This window comes from Scyliorhinus canicula, chromosome 10 (assembly GCF_902713615.1).
Source record: "Scyliorhinus canicula chromosome 10, sScyCan1.1, whole genome shotgun sequence".
Classification (NCBI taxonomy): Eukaryota; Metazoa; Chordata; class Chondrichthyes; order Carcharhiniformes; family Scyliorhinidae; genus Scyliorhinus; species Scyliorhinus canicula.
In genome coordinates this window covers 189003612-189020092 of record NC_052155.1, presented here as the reverse complement: position 1 = coordinate 189020092, position 16481 = coordinate 189003612, and the positions used below count along the sequence as shown (strand labels likewise).

Genomic DNA, 16481 nt, shown 5'->3' with positions numbered 1-16481 from the left:
CAATCAAGTGTCAGGGCTAATAAATAAATTATGAACTGAGCATTTTATGTAAAAGCGTTGCAGCTGTGCCTTCAGTTGCCTGAGACCCTCCGCTCTGGAATTTCCTCCCCCCTCTTTCTGCCTCTCTAACTTTCTCTTCTTCTTTAAGATGTTTCTTAAAACCTACCTCATTGACCAAGCTTTTCATTACCCGTCCTAACATTTCCTTTTGTGGCTTGAGGTTCTATTTTGTTTGATGACACTCCGATGAAGTACCTGATGATGTTTCACTAAATTAATGCAAGTCGTTGAGAATGCAAAGATTTTGATTGAAAGATCTTCTGGCCATCTTGATTTAATTTGTATTGACCATGCAAATCTTCCTGAATTGGTGCAATTTGGTCTGGGGCAAAATACAGAGGCTGACTTTTTATCTTGTCAAAAAATTATCTTCTAAATGTAGCTTCTGCTTCATCCCTTCCATCTGGAGGTTGTTTTCCCATGCAAAACCTTTTGTTTTGACCCAATGTCACAAAGCTACCAACAGATGAAGAGGACACTCAGTACAGTGCATATTCCACCCTGTTGTGTTAAATCAATGTTACTGCAGTTACCCATTTCTTGAAGTTTTTCCCTGCCTGTTTGAAGCTATGCAACTCTCCCTCAGGCACCATGCCAGAAGAGGGCAATAGTGACCATGGACTTTATTTGGATTGTTCCAATGATTATGTTTGGCAAAGTACTGCAATGGTTTGCCCTTGCCTTTTGCAGTATGGCTCTTACACCTGCGTTCAGGCATATTGAAAGCATTTACAGGCTGACAATCGGCCTGTTTGGCCATGTTATGAATGCACCTTCTATGGCCATCAAGTCCTAAAGTGGGGCTAGAACCTGGAGCTTCTGGCCCATTGGTAGGTACACTATCACAATGCCACAAGATCTCTGCCTTAACTACAAAGTTGAAAAAGCAATATTTTTATTAAGAGCTTCCATCTCACTGAGGAAACTCCAAGCAAATCCGCATCCAGCAACCTGCTCTGAAAACTCTGCTCCCATTTTTACAGCTGTGCAAATGTCACCACAGCAGCTGAGACAATCAACAATATGCTAAAACAATCAACACAAATTTTAAAAAGCCAATTTGCTATATCTCCCCATATTAATGTATCCTTTAAAAAATAAAATTCCAGGATTCTGATCAACATCTTCGGCAAAATCTAATCATTTCTTCTCTGGGCCATATCCTATTTGTGTACCAAGTTTCATTGAAGTCTGCCTAGTTTTGAGATATATTGTTAATAGACTAATAGACACACAAATATTACCTCAACCAACATCAGTTACAGAGGCAAAATAGCTTCCAAGCTATTTTGGAATTTGTGGTAGATCAGTTCCAATCTGAGAATGGTCTATTATTAAGTACATAACTCTGTACAAAGGAAGGCTGTCTTTTCAGCCTCCATTAGATTGAAACTTCAGCGATAAGGCTTCAAACTTGTACACACTCCAAACCCGACAATGGATAACTTAATTGCTCTGATTTGTTTGACGTTGGGAGTCAACGGCCTAAGGAAGCCAGAAGGGGATTGTCAGACAGCTTACTGGGCAAGGGTGGAAAGCAAGCTATCCGTATTCAAAAGCAAATCACATTTTTTATTGATGTGCTTTTTAAAATTTTAGCAATAAATAGTTCAGTCCAAAGAAAACTATGGCATTGTATACAGATGGTTCATCTGTCAAAGGTCCAGCACCCTCTGTTCCCCACTTGATTTGGCCTTAATTTGTTTTCCTTAATCTGCATTTTGGGAACATCTAAAGCAGGTTCCTGTTTTAGTGCACGGTTTTTGTTCAGGTAGATTCTTGCCTCCAAAATTAAAGATTACTGCCTGCGACCACCTAACTATGCATTGCTTAGATCCAGACTTTGCAGTTAGCCTCTAAGCAATGCTACTTGGCACTGACCTTGAATTAAGGTATGAATTTAACACAGTGATGGGGCGAGAATTTCATTTGCAAGGAATATGTATTCCCGCAGGGTGGCCGTGCAGCATTCTTTAAAATGGACAAAAAAGACAGCGTGTGGTGCAGTAAATACAAACCACACCCTTAGAATCTGTCAAAACTAAGCCTTTGCAGTATCCGTCATAATAGATTCCTGTTCAGAAAGTCATTGCCTCAGGATTAAGTCTAAATATGACCCTAAGCACTTAAAAAGATAATTTTACCGTGCTTTTTTAAAAGAGTTGGATAAATTTGTTCAGATTTGTTTGTAATTAAAAATCCTGTTGACGTCAGCGAAAAGTGTTCAAAATCAATTTTTTGAAAAAGGCATTTAAATCTCCATTGAATTGAAATCAGTACTGATGTCCTCATTTGTATTTGTGAACAACCTCTGGAGACTCTTTCTACCTGGAAATATTGGCCTTAAAATGTGATGAAAAGACTTTGTTATTAGTGGGCGGTCACCCCAGATTCTCACCAGTGCCCGTTCGTCCACTATTAAAGTTGAGTTTGGTGAGTGCGATAACACAGCCCCTGAAGCAGCTGAGTGCAGTGTCAGTTTCATGGCCATCAGTGTGCTCCTCCCAAAGTTATTCAACCTCTCAACAATGCACTGCCGGCAAATGCTGCCAGCTTCACTGCCATTCGCTCAGTAAAATTTGCCCAATAATATCGAGTTATGTTGGAATAAAACTAATTTGCTTTTTATTTTCTTGTAGACCAACAACAACAAATTAAATTTATACTGCACCTTTAAAGTAATAAAATATCCCAAGATGCTTCACACGAGCTATATCAAATAAAATTTATGACCCAGCTGCATAAGGAGATATTACGACAGGCAGGTTGGTTTTATGAAAAAATGTTTTATTCCAAACATTATCAAATTCTCACATTGAAATGCAGAACTATATAATACAAACAGTTTGGGATTTTTATTTTAATGAAGTAACAGTAACAACATAAATCCCCTGTCCACTCTCAGCTCGACTATCCTCCCTCCCTCACCCCCTCCCCTCCTAACCCTCCCGCCCCATCCCCCTAACTGCTGGCCACGAACAGGTCCTTAAAGAAAGTGATGAACAACATCCACCTGGAATAGAACCTTTCTCCCGACCCTCTCCGGGTATATTTAATCTTTTCCAATTGCAGGAATTCTGCCAGGTCACCCAACCATTCCGAGGCCCTGGGTCCCCACCGGCTTCCATCCAAGCAGGACCCGCCTCAGGCCATCATGGAGGCAAAGACTAAGACTCACAGAGTTTGAATCATGAAATCATAGATTTTACAGTGCAGAAGGAGGCCATTCGGCCCATCGAGTCTGCAACGGCACTTGGAAACAGCACTCCACACAAGTTCACATCTCTACCCCATCCCTGTAACCCAGTAACCCCACCTAACCTTTTGGGACGCCAAATCCCAACCTAAAGAGACAGATATCCACTTACCCTGGTCCCTCATTCAAACGAAAATAAAAGTAGACATTAGGGGAAAGAAAATAAAGAGTCCACACCTCTCATTGGCCAGTCGAAACTATTCCATATTATCATGTGCAGGAAGAAGAACACGGAACCCAAACAACTAAAACACAAACAGTGACAGGAACTATAAACGTGAATGGCGAAATTTGAAAAACTCAAAAACAAAAAAATCCCATAACCACAATCAAATCTCTCTTAGACGGCTCCTCCTCACAAAGCCATTCGCCTCCTCTGACACATTGAAGTAATGGTCCTTGTTTTTAAACATGACCCACAGTCAAGCTGGGTACACCATTCCGAATTGCACCTTATTTTTGTAATGCGCCGCCTTGGTCTTATTGAGCCCAGCTCGTCGCTTTGTCAGTTCCGATGTCCTGGTAAATCCGAATACGGTGCCCTTCCCAATAGCTTTCGATCATGGCCTACACCCATTTCAATATCCGCTCTTTATCGAGAAATCCAAGAAGGCGGACTATGACAGCCCGCAGCGGCTCCCTGGATTTCGGTTTCTGCCTTAGCGACCAGTGGGCCCGGTCCACCTCGGGAGGGTTAGCAAAGACCCCCACCAATTTCCCAAATGTCTTCGCCACAAATTCTGTGACACTCGTGTCTTCGATGCCCTCCGACAACCCGTAGAGTCTGGTGTCTGGATCTGTTCTACTGGTCTTCAACCTAGGCTCTTAAAGCCTTTTAGGTCTCCGCCATCAACACAACCTCAGCCTCCAAAGGGCAATCCGGTCGCTATGATCCGAGACCACCTCTCACAGATCTTCGCGCATTGTGCCTCCGTCCGCTGCTATACCCTCTCCAAGGTTACCCCGAAGAAGGGCCGCCACTTCCTCGATTGTTCTGAAAGATCCTCCACCATTGGCTGCCTATGTTGATGGAACTCCTCCACAAGGAATTCAATCAATTTCTCTGTTGGTTCCAGAGAAGGTGTTGACGATCTGCGGGCCCCACCATTTTTCTACTCCTCACCACGAGGTATTGCCGAATCATGTGTGGAACCTCCACTAGTCTTCTGCCGGCATCCTACATTTTGAGGAGAGACGTGAAAGTTGAAATTTCCTTCCTTTTTTTTCAACTTATACCCGTAAATTGATGGTAAGCGCCAAAAGTCGCGAACCTGGAGCTGCCTTGTACTCAACCGATGACCGCATCGCCGCAACAGAAGTCTCGGGGAGGTTGTTTTTCAGGAGCATCTTAAATGATGGAGAGTCGGGAAGGTTTAAGGATGGAAGCATGATCATCATTTAGTCAAAAAGAAACCTGTGCTTTTAAAATTATGTCAGTTCTCTCTACCCAGTAAAGAATTAGAAATATGAATGTTTGATACAATGTCCTGATTTAAAACAGTCTTTCATGAAACCATTGGTTAAATTATTAAGTAAAATTTGAAAGGTTGATCTCCAATTATTCCAACCTTTCTGCTCAGTTCTCTACACTTTCTCCAGCTTGTTTCCAATTTCAAATCCTTTATGACAATATAAGCCATCCGAACCTTGTGGCAAGATTTGTCTACATTGATCATCTGATCAAATCTTTTAAATCCATGTTGAAATCTCTGACAGCTTTAATAAAAGTTATTTCCTGTTCCTTCTCTTTTTCAACAGCTGAATGTAATTTCAGTGAATTACATGCGAAAAACAATAATTTTTGTGTCTTTGGCATATGATTATCAACACTTGGCCAACCCAATCAGTTTAGTCCCATGGGTAGCTGCCTTTCTGTACGAATTCTGTTGCATTTTAGGCTGGATCATATCCCAAAGTCATGTTGATCTCGTATAACATTTATCTGTGAACACAAAAGAGCCCCATATTTCAAAACCAAATTCTAACTATAAAATGTATGTGAAGACGAGTGATCATTTACAACCCAGGTTCAAACTATAAATATAAACCGTAATGAACTGCAAACTTGATGGTCTATTTTAGACGCTGCTCTCTTAGTTCCGGAATGAATAAAGACTTGCATTTCTGTAGCGCTTTTCACAACCACCAGATTGTCTCATATTGCTTAACAAACAACAGTAAAGTTGCCATAGTCCCAAATGACCATAGGCTGGTTTCCCCTTTGAGGGGGAGAACTGACTGGTGGTGATTAAACCTGATGACGACCACACCTCAGGCAAGGGGCAAGGTTGAGAAGGCATCAGTAATGTTCATGAGTAACTTCAGCCTCTATGGGTATTGACCCCATGCTGTTGGCCTTGCTCTGCATCATGAACCAGCTGGCCAGCCAACTGAGCTAAGCCAGTCACTTTTAACAAAGAATTAATTACTTTTGAAATGTAGTCATTGTTGCCAGTACGTACACAACAAGATCCCGTCGACAACTTGTGATAATCTCATAATCTCAATTGTGATGCTGCTTGAACAATAAATATTGGACAGGGCAATGCGGCTAACTCCCCTGCTCTTTTCCAAAACAGTGCCATGGGATCTTTTTCATCCACTGAGCAGGCTTATGGGACTTTCGTTTAATGTCTAATCTAACAAATGGCACCTTCGACAGTGTAGTGCTCCCACAATGCTGCAATGGAGTGTCAGAATCACAGAATCCCTACAGTGTAGAAGGAAGCCATTTGGCCCATTGAGTCTGCATTAACTGTTGGAAGGAGCACCCCCCCCCAACCCAGTAACCCCACCTAACCTTTTGAACACCAAGGGGCAATTTAAAAAAAAATTAAGAGTACCCAATTATTTTTTTTCCAATTAAGGGGCAGCTTAGCGTGGCCAAAGCATCTAACCTGCACATCTTTGGGTTGTCAGGGTGAAACCCACGCAGGCACGGGGAAAAAGTGCAAACTCCACACAAGTCACCTGAGCCGGAAATGAACCCTGGTCCCTGGCGCTGTCAGGCAGCAGTGCTAGACACCGTGCCACCCCTTGATTTAAATCAGCCTTGCTTTAAAGTGAAAGATTCATTGTAATATTTTACTTCCTGATGTTCTATATATCTATATGAACTATATATCGTGCATAACTAGAATGCAATTCTTAATATGAATTTCAAGCTTCGTTAATCATGTTAATATTTGAATGTTAACTTCCTGATAGAAAATAAACTTTGTGATTGAGAAAAATACACAATTATAAAGCAATCTACTTGGGAGGATGATTGAATCTTTTCCTTTATCCTCTCTCAGCTCCCATGTTGTTCTGTTCTTTACATACGTTCAAAGGCTAATGTGGTTGGAACTGCGAGCAAATAGTTTCACAGTATTTTCACTTAGATTTGCATTGTGCATTGATTATGCTGACTGGGATATTCTGGTGTACTAGTCGAGACTGGCACCAGTTTCAGGGATTCCAGTGGAGCTACTTACTGACTTGTATCAATGCTGACTTACCAGCTGTGTGATTGAAGGACTTCAATGAGAAGCTTCCACAAAAAGAAAAACAAATCAAACATACAAATAGATCCAAATTTATTTTCACTAACAAAATACAATTGAATGCTGATATAATTTCTGATCTTTACAGCTTTAATATTTCAATGGGGCCGGTTTAGCTCAGTTGGGTGGAGAGCTGGTTTGTGACGCAGAGCGAGGCCAGCAGCACGGGTTCAATTCCCATACCGGCTGAGGTTATCCATGAGCCTTCTCAAACTTGCCCCTCGCCTTGGTGACCCCATCAGGTAAAATCACCACCAGTCAGCTCTCCCCCTCAAAGGGGAAAGTAGCCTATGGTCATCTGGGACTATGGCGACTTTACTGAATTACTAATCAACATCCTGGGGGTTACCATTGATCAGAAACTGAACTGGACTAGCCATATTAATAGTGTGGCTAACAGGGCAGGCCAAAGGCCAAGAATCCTACAGCGAGTTACTCGCCTCCTGACCCCTCAAAGCCTGTCTGCCATCTACAAGGCACAAGTCAGGAGTGTAATGGGATACTCTCCATTTGCCTGGATGAGTGCAGCTCCAACAACACTCAAAGCTCAACACCATCCAGGACAAAGAAGTCCAGTTGATTGCTACCCCTTCCACAAATATTTAATCCCTTCACCACCGACAACAGTGGCAGCCATGTGTGCCATCTACAAGATGCACTGCAGTAACAAACCAAGGTTCCTTAGGCAGCACCTTCCAAACCCCCGTGTGTGCCATTTACGAGATGCACTGCAGTAACAAACCAAGGTTCCTTAGGCAGCACCTTCCAAACCCCCATTCACTACCATCTAGAAGGACAAGAGCAGCAGATACCTGAAAACCCCACCACCTGGAGGTTCCCCTCCAAGTTGCTCACCACCCTGACTTGGAAATACATCGGCCGTTCCTTCACTGTCGCAGGGGCAGCATCCTGGAACTCCCTCCCTCACAGCACAGTGGGTGTACCTACACCTCAAGAACTGCAGCGGTTCAAGAAGACAGCTCACCACCACCTTCTTTAAGGGGCAATTAGATGGGCAATAAATGCTGGCCTAACCAGCGATGCCCACATCCCGTAAATTAAAAAAAAATAATATTTCTATGCCAATCATTGAACTTAAACTTCAATTTAAGAACATGAGTTCAAAGAAAAGTGTCACTGGTGAGATTGAACAATATTGTTTTCCACGATGTCAGTATGTCAAGAATATTTTGTTAAAGTGCCGGAGAATTCAAAGGCTGATCAAAGGTTTTATGGTATGTGATGGTTGGTACATTGATGGGACATGTAAATGATGTTGCTTGAATCATCCAGACTGTGATGTTAGATTGATGATCTAGGGTTGCATTAGATTGCTGCAGGAAGATCAAGGAAAGAGTTCACAGGACATCAATATGTTGGAAGTTTTGCCAGTGGTTAGTTTTTCCCCATAGGTTTAATAAATTGGCTGGAATCCACTTATAGTGCAGATTGCCTGTGGTCAGGGCAAGCTCCAGTTTCGATGAATTGAAGGGCCTTTTCTGAAAAATAAATGTCTTTGTTTTATCATGCAGGCAGATGTTACAGCTCGGGCTTTCAGACACCTCTTCCAACTTGTGCTTCTGTGTTTCCATTAATAATCCAAAATCTGCACCTTTACCACATGCCACGGGTGAGATAGCATGCCATAGGAATAACAATTATAATGCACCAGAGATTACAATAAGATAACTAGTATGTTCTCCTGTCTTTAAATGTATTAAATATCTCCTTGCATTCAGTCTGAAACAGTTGGACTTACTTACAACCAAGATCATCCAATAGAACAGTAAGATTCACCAAGAAACTAGAACAATATTTAAAGCAAAACTAAAATTAGTCCAAAGTGGATTAATTTATCTTGAAAACGTAATTTCCCTTGCATCCTGAATCTCCAGAGGAATGTTTGTTGGAGGCTAGTTGTCCAAGACCTCAGACATAACTGCAGACGTTCTTTGGTTGGGCCCGCAAAAGTTTAACAAGAGTTTATATTGACCATGACATCTCACTGCTGGGCTCTGGAACACAGCTGAAGTGGAGCAGTAAAAATTTGTACTTCTCTGTGGCTCCCTACCCTGCTTTATGGCACGTGTGCAAGATATACATAAATGATCTGGAGGAAGGTATAGGTGGTCTGATTAGTAAATTTGCAGGTGACACTAGGATTGGTGCAGTAGCAGATAGTGAAGGGGACTGTCAGAGAATACAACAGAATATAGATCGATTGGAGAGTTGGGCGGAGAAATGGCAGATGGAGTTCAATCTGGGAAAATGCGAGGAAGATTTTGGAAGATCCAATTTAAGAGCAAACTATACGGTAAATGAAAAAGCCCTTGGGAAAATTGATGCACAGAGAGATCTGGGTGTTCAGGTCCATTGTACCCTGCAGGTGGCTGCGCAGGTTGATAGAGTGGTCAAGAAGGCCTACGGCATGCTTTCCTTCATTGGAAGGGGTATTGAGTACAAGAGTTGGCAGGTCATGTTACAGTTGTATAACACTTTGGTTTGGCCACATTTGGAATACTATGTACAGTTCTGGTCGCCACATTACCAAAAGAATGTGGATGCTTTGGAGAAGGTGCAGAGGAGGTTCACCAGGATGTTGCCTGGTATGGAGGGCGCTAGCTATGAAGAGAGATTGAGTAGATTAGGATTATTTTCATTAGAAAGATGGAGGTTGAGGGGGGAACCTCATTGAGGTCTACAAAATCATGAGAGGTATAGACAGGGTGGATAGCAAGGAGCTTTTTCCCAGAGTGGCGGACTCAATTACTAGGGATCACGAGTTCAAGGTGAGAGGGGAAAAGTTTAAGGGAGATATGTGTGGAAAGTTCTTTACGCAGAGGGTGGTGGGTGCCTCGAATGCATTGCCGGCGGAGGTTGTAGAGGTGGGCACGATAGCCTCATTTAAGATGTATCTAGACAGATACATGAACGGGCAGGGAGCAGAGGGATATAGCTCCTTAGAAAATAGGCGACAGTTTTAGATAGAGGATCTGGATCGGCGCAGGCTTGGAGGGCCAAAGGACCTGTTCCTATGCTGTAATTTTTCATTGTTCTTTGTTCATTCATTTTAGATGGAAAAGACCAGTACATATCATTGTCTTCAAAACCTAATCTGAGTTGTTGGAATTGATGTGAATGGTAACATTGCATGCACACATAGCAATTTTGTTAATTTTAAGACCATTAGGAAGTTGGATTGGATTAGATTTGTTTATTGTCACGTGTACTGAGGTACAGTGAAAAGTATTTTTCTGCAAGCAGCTCAACAGATTCAGTACATGGAAGAAAAGGGAATTTAACAAAATTCAAGAAAATACATAATGGGGCAACACAAGATATACAATGTAACTACATAAGCATTGGCATTGGATGAAGCATACAGAGTGTAGTTAATAAGGTCAGTCAATAAGAGGGTCATTTAGGAGTCTGGTGACAGTGGGGAAGAAGCTTGTGCGTGTTCTCAGACTTCTGTATCTCCTGCCCGATGGAAGAGGTTGGAAAAGTGAGTAAGCCGGGTGGGAGAGATCCTTGATTATGCTGCCTGCTTTCCCCAGGCAGCGAGCGGTGTAGGTGGAGTCCATGGATGGGAGGCAGGTTCGTGTGATGGATTGGGCGGTATTCACGACTCTCTGAGGTTCCTTGTGGTTTTATGGGTAACAGGAACAAGTAACTGCAATTATTTCCGGATTGCTTACATTTTGTTCCACGCTTGGTCCTGTTTAATTTTGCCCTTTTGGACCTAAATTGCACAATACTGCAACAGCTTTACAATCTGTGATCGACAGTTTCTCAAACGGGGGGAGTTTGATCTTTTTCGGTCTGCAGCTCAGTTTCATCTGGCATTGCTGGTGTTGACACCCAATCTTATTTTTTTATAATCTTTATTGTCACAAGTAGGCTTACATTAACACTGCAATGAAGTTACTGTGAAAATCCCCTAGTCGCCACATTCCGGTGCCTGTTCGGGTACACAGGGAGAATTCAGAATGTCCAATTCACCCAACAGCACATCTTTCAGGACTTGTGGGAGGAAACCGGAGCACCCGGAGGAAACCCACGCAGACACGGGGAGAATGTGCAGACTCCGCACAGGCAGTGACCCAAGCCGGGAATCGAACCTGGGATCCTGATGCTGTGAAGCAACAGTGCTAACCACTGCGCTACGATGCCGATATAGGTAGTCGACAGTGGGGGCTTCTTAGTTGTAATGCTAAAGGTGGCGCCTTGGTGGAGATGAGACAGAAAGTTTCATTATGTTGCATAAGAACATCTACTTGAACACCTGGAGTGTTTTCTTATTGATCTGGTAGAAAACGTGATTCCATCGAGAGGAAGGAATACGGTTAATTGCTACAATGCAGGAGCCTGGGTTAGGCAGCTTGAGATGGTGAAATTACAGCTTGTGTACATCTCCCGAGCACACTTTAGCTAATGCCTTCAAGAACCAAATGTTCTGGTATAAAAACAGGAGCTTTTTGGATGAGTGGAGCTGCTAATCACAAAAAGCATTTAAGTGGAAATGCTGACTGGAAGCAAGTTTCTGCAGGCAATGAAATCCAGTTCAATCTTGAGGTCCTTACCAGTTGGCAGTGGTCACCACTTATTGGCCCTCGGATAAGCTTAAATCGGAGAAACTGAGATTTAAGATGACCATGACAAGAAGTTTGATTTGTTCAGTACTGTATCTTATTGCCTAACCTGATCTTATTTATAAATAGATTGCTTCCCATTTCTGTGCTATGCTGTGATTAGTGTGCAATACCTTTATATATTTCTTGTTGCAGTCATTGCTGAATCGCTGTCAGTGATTCAGTTTTTGGTTCAGAATTTTAACTTCTCTAAATTTATTTTGTGTTTGGTTTGATTTTGCTTGCAAGTCACTGTTCCTGATTTACAGTGAACAATATATTTCATTTATTTCCCTGCCACTGAGAAGTACAACCATACATTGTGTATTCTATAATTAATTTTGGTCTCACGCCAGTGCTCACTTGTTTCTGATTAATGACTTAATTCTAATATACCCTTTCTGAAATTAAATTTATTTATTTGGGAGATGGCTTTGCAGTGGTAATGTCACCCAACCAGTAATCTAGAGGCCCTGGCTAATGCTCTGGGGATAAGAAATAAAAACAGAAAATGCTGGAAATACTCAGGTCTTTGAAGAGAGAAATAGAGTGAACTGTTAACTGGTGCGATTATTCCAGAATATGACTTGGTGTCATTTTTAGTGGGGTGATTCACGCCAGCTGTTTCGGTCCGATCCAGATTCACCCATGCTTAGTCATTTTTTTGGGGGCTTGGGGAGTTTCTCACCAGTAAATCCCACATTTAGAATTTTTTAACCCATGGGGAACTAAACCCGTGAGCCAGACCGGCTCCTCAGAGTTCGGGGGGCTATTTTTAAAGGGTTCCCTGATTTCAAAGTGAGTTTGATGGCCCTTCACTCCCGGTCATGAACATTGCCCCCCTCCCTGCAGCCATGGGCGACGCCCCCCCACCCCATCATTAAAAGTTAGTGTGACCCCACAACCCCCACCACCCAGGCATGAGGGTGACCCTGCCCCACACCTATCCATCCTTGTGGGCATTGGGGCATTGATTCTTTTCTCTCCACCCCGCCAATTGTGTGTGCACTCTGCTGTGGAGTCACTGAGGGATGGTGCTTTTAGTTTCTCCCCCCATAAAGCCCCTTCATTTCCCTCCTTTCATGGGCATGGTCTATTCAGGTCCTGCCTCTGCCAGGTTGGCACTGTCCTGCCATGTCCCCGACCACCCGGGCGTCTCCAATGTCCACTGCGGCCCCCTGATGTGGCCATCACGCCTGGCCTCTGCTTGTGGAGACCAGTACTAAACTGTGCCTGAGTAAGGCCTTGCCGGTACAGCTGGTGGCTCCCAGGAGCTGGCAGAATGAAGCCTCAAATGGACTGCGCATATTGAGATCAACCTTGTTAAACCTAGTCTTGGTGATGGTGATCATAAAACTATCATAGAATCTGCAGTGTAGAAGGAGGCCATTTGGCCCATTGAGCCTTTGCCGGCCCTTGGAAAGAGCACCCTACTTTAGCCCACACCTCCACCATATTCCCGTAACCCGATTTAACCTTTTGGGCACTAAGGAGAAATTTAGCATGGTCAATCCACCTAACCTGCACATCTTTGGACTTGTGGGAGGAAATCGGAGCACCCGGAGGAAACTCGCGCAGTCACGGGGTGAATGTGCAAACCCCACATAGAGAGTCACCCGAGGCCGGAATTGAACCTGGTTCCCTGGCTCTGTGAGACAACAGTGCTAATCCCTGTGCCACCTTGCCGCCCCGCATTGATTGTTGTAAAAAGCCATCTGCTTCACCAATGTTCTTTGAGGAAATAAATCGCCTCCATGTGACTCAGACCCACAACGTGGTTAACTCTCTGCAATGGTCTTTGAAAGACATTCAGTTCAAGACAATTAGGGATGGGCAACACATGCTGGCCTCGTCAATGACACCCAAATGCTATGAAAGAATAAAGAAAAAAAAGTGTAATAGTTGTGGATATGCGTGCTTCATACTGTATTTGCAATTGGTTATGCAAATCGAGACTTGGCCTCATGTCACACATGAAACAGCATCAACCTACATTGTGAACCGTCTTTTTATTGCTGAATCCTCATCCATATAATATATACATATTTATTTAATTCCTCTAGTTTGGAGATTTTCTTGTTCAAGAAGAATAGAGGAGTGACGTGGCCAGAACTCATCATTGGTGATAGAAGAGGCGAATTCATCACGGACCCTGATCAGGCTTCGCAAATAAATGAGGGTTTATTGAACCTAACCTCTGAGGAACTGGTAGGTAAAGCTCCTTCCCTGTGAATGGTCAAGTTAATATAATGAAATTATGTGACTCTCACTCCGGACTCGAGGGCTGCATACTCCTGGTTTCAAACTGCTGCTATTTACAAAAGTTCTTTTAAAGTAAGATCCCTACTACCTGTAATTCTTTTTTTCAATATATTTAGAGTACCCAATTCATTTTTTTCCCATTAGGGGGAAATTTAGCATGGCCAATCCACCTACCCTGCACATCTTTTGGGTTGTGGGAGCGAAACCCATGCAAACACGGAGAGAATGTGCAAATTCCACACGGACAGTGACCCAGAGTTGGGATCGAACCTGGGATCTTGGCGCCATGAGGCAGCAGGGCTAACCCACTGCGCCACTACCTGTAATTCTAACGGTCTAACACAATTATAGTTTCTTCTAAACATTGGATTTATGCATGTTTGATTTACTAATGAAGAGAAGTTGAAGGAAAGGGCAGGCTTGTTATGAGTTTAGATTGTGTGGGACAAATGGAAGATACGTTCTCGCAGTCATGATGCATTAAAGGCCATGGGCAGAAAATCTTTCACAGGAAAGGGCATCTTACAGATGATTTGGATCTTGAACCAATCAGAACCTCATTAGCAGTCCATTAATAATTCTACATCAATTTATAGTGGAGCTCCTCTCACCTGAAACAAATTAGCACAAATTGTTAAGTAAAACTTTTTGCTTTATTAACTTTGGCCAACATTTATCATCCATAAACAACTATGTTTATATATTATATTTTTTTAAAATGCAAATGCAGGTCCTTTCTTCATTCTTACTGTTGGAGTAAAACATGCTCTTTCGTTCTTCTCAAAAGTATCCTATCAGCTGTCTCATTCTGCCCTCAGACAGTGTTGTATTTTCAGTTTATTCTGAGTTTTGACTCCACACTTGCTCTACAATGCCACTAACCTTTAGCTTCAAGATCCAAATCATCTGTAAGATGCCCTTTCCTGTGAAAGATTTTCTGCCCATGGCCTTTAATGCATCATGACTGCGAGAAGGTAATTGTCATTGTTCAGGAACCGAACAGATATAAAAGATTGAGGTTTTGCCTTGCTTTAGCACTCCACAGATACAGTTCAATCCAAGCTAAATCCAGAATTTGGAGCCTGATCTGACTCCTGAGTGAGATTCCTTAAACCTTGGCTCCTAACACATCTCACTGAATTAAAGTTTCTTGACTCGAACTACTTGCTAGCGAAAGAAACTTGAAATGAAAATGAAATGAAAATCTCGTATTGTCATGAGTAGACTTCAATGAATTTACTGTGAAAAGCCCCTAGTCGTCACATTCCGGCGCCTGTCCAGGGAGGCTGGTACGGGAATCGGGAATGGCCTGCTTGGTCTGCTTTAAAAGCCAGTGATTTAGCCGAGTGAGCTAAACCAGTCCCTAAGCTAAACCAGCCCCTAGAGAAACTTAAGTAACACTAATGCAAATAACAAGTAACCTTCCTGTCTGCATGAACAAGGTTGCCTTATTTGCTTTCTGATTACTCTATGGAATCATGTGTGTGGCAGGAGCTAATGAGAAGCAAGAACAAACATATTGTCTCACCAGTGCAGCTCCACACCCAACCTGGTTTGCTTCCAACACTCCTCAGTCTGTGAGCTGCCTGAGTCAGTGCGTTATCAAAATCAGCCAATGTGTATTTAATGCTATTTTAACTAACAACGGTTACTGGTAAGATACTTCCAAAAGATTGTTTCCTACCAGTTTAGCATCTAGAGATGGAACCTGACAAAGAGTAGTAAGCAGAAATTTCAAAAGTGAATGTCCTGCTCAACCAGCCTTATCAAATTCTTTGAAGTGATAGATAAGGGTAATGTGGTAGATGTGACATACTTGGATTTTAGAGTACGGTTTCAAAATTTACCCACCCTGAGTCCTTCATTTTCACCTAATTTAATTCTGTTTTTATTAAAATAATGTAATAAATTGTAAATAATTTAATTAATAATTTGAGCAAAGTTATAATTACAGAATTTTTAAGGTGCCCATCCGAAGATGTGCAGGTTAGGTGGATTGGCCATGCTAAATTGCCGCTCAGTGTCCACAGGTTAGGTTACGGAGTGCGGGGATAGGGAAGGGGGTTAGGCTTGGGTGGAGTGCTGTTTTGGAGGGTCGGTAGAAACTCTATTCTATAATTTTGGAATCTTATTCCAATGTGAAAGAAGTGAGGGTTTCCCGGGGTGGTACTGAGCCACTGGAAGTTGTCAACCTCAATCCCTGATCTGAACAGAGCTAACTCGTATAAATCAGGGTGGTTTCTGGGGGAATGTACATCCTGGAAATACTCAGCAGGTCTGGAAGCATCTGCAGAGAGAGAAACAGAGTTGATGTCTCGAGAGTCATTGGGACTCAAAACGTTAACTCTGTTTCTCTCTCCGTGGATGCTGCCAGACCTGCTGAGTTACACAGTTTTTTCTGTGTTTATTTCCTATTTCCGGCATCTGCAGCGTTTTGCTTTTATTCGGGGGAAGGTGCAATCAGGCTGTATCCCCTTGGATTAGAGAGGAAAGAAGCAGGCTGTGGTTCCAGCACCTAAACACTGTCCAGTTACCCCTGCTTTGACTTGTACTGCAGGGAGCTTTCTTAAGTTTGCAGCAGGGTTGTGATGCCTCCCATTGTTGAGGAGTCAAGTGATAATTCTGTTATGGGTCCCCACATGAAGACAGGCTGTGTACCCAGTGTGAATCAGCACCATCAGGAGAGAAAGGAGAAAATGCAATAGTATAGGATTGTGATGCTGCACA

General features: G+C 42.8%; 1 protein-coding gene across 2 annotated transcripts in view; it reads left to right on the top strand.

Annotated features, from left to right (window-relative positions):
* nudcd1 (NudC domain containing 1) overlaps positions 1–16481 on the top strand; it is a 111927-nt gene that overhangs the window by 63163 nt on the left and 32283 nt on the right. For both annotated transcript variants that reach the window (XM_038810369.1, XM_038810368.1), the window contains one exon: positions 13556–13700. In XM_038810369.1, coding sequence (XP_038666297.1) covers positions 13556–13700 — 145 coding nt within the window. The remainder of the gene's footprint in view (positions 1–13555; positions 13701–16481) is intronic.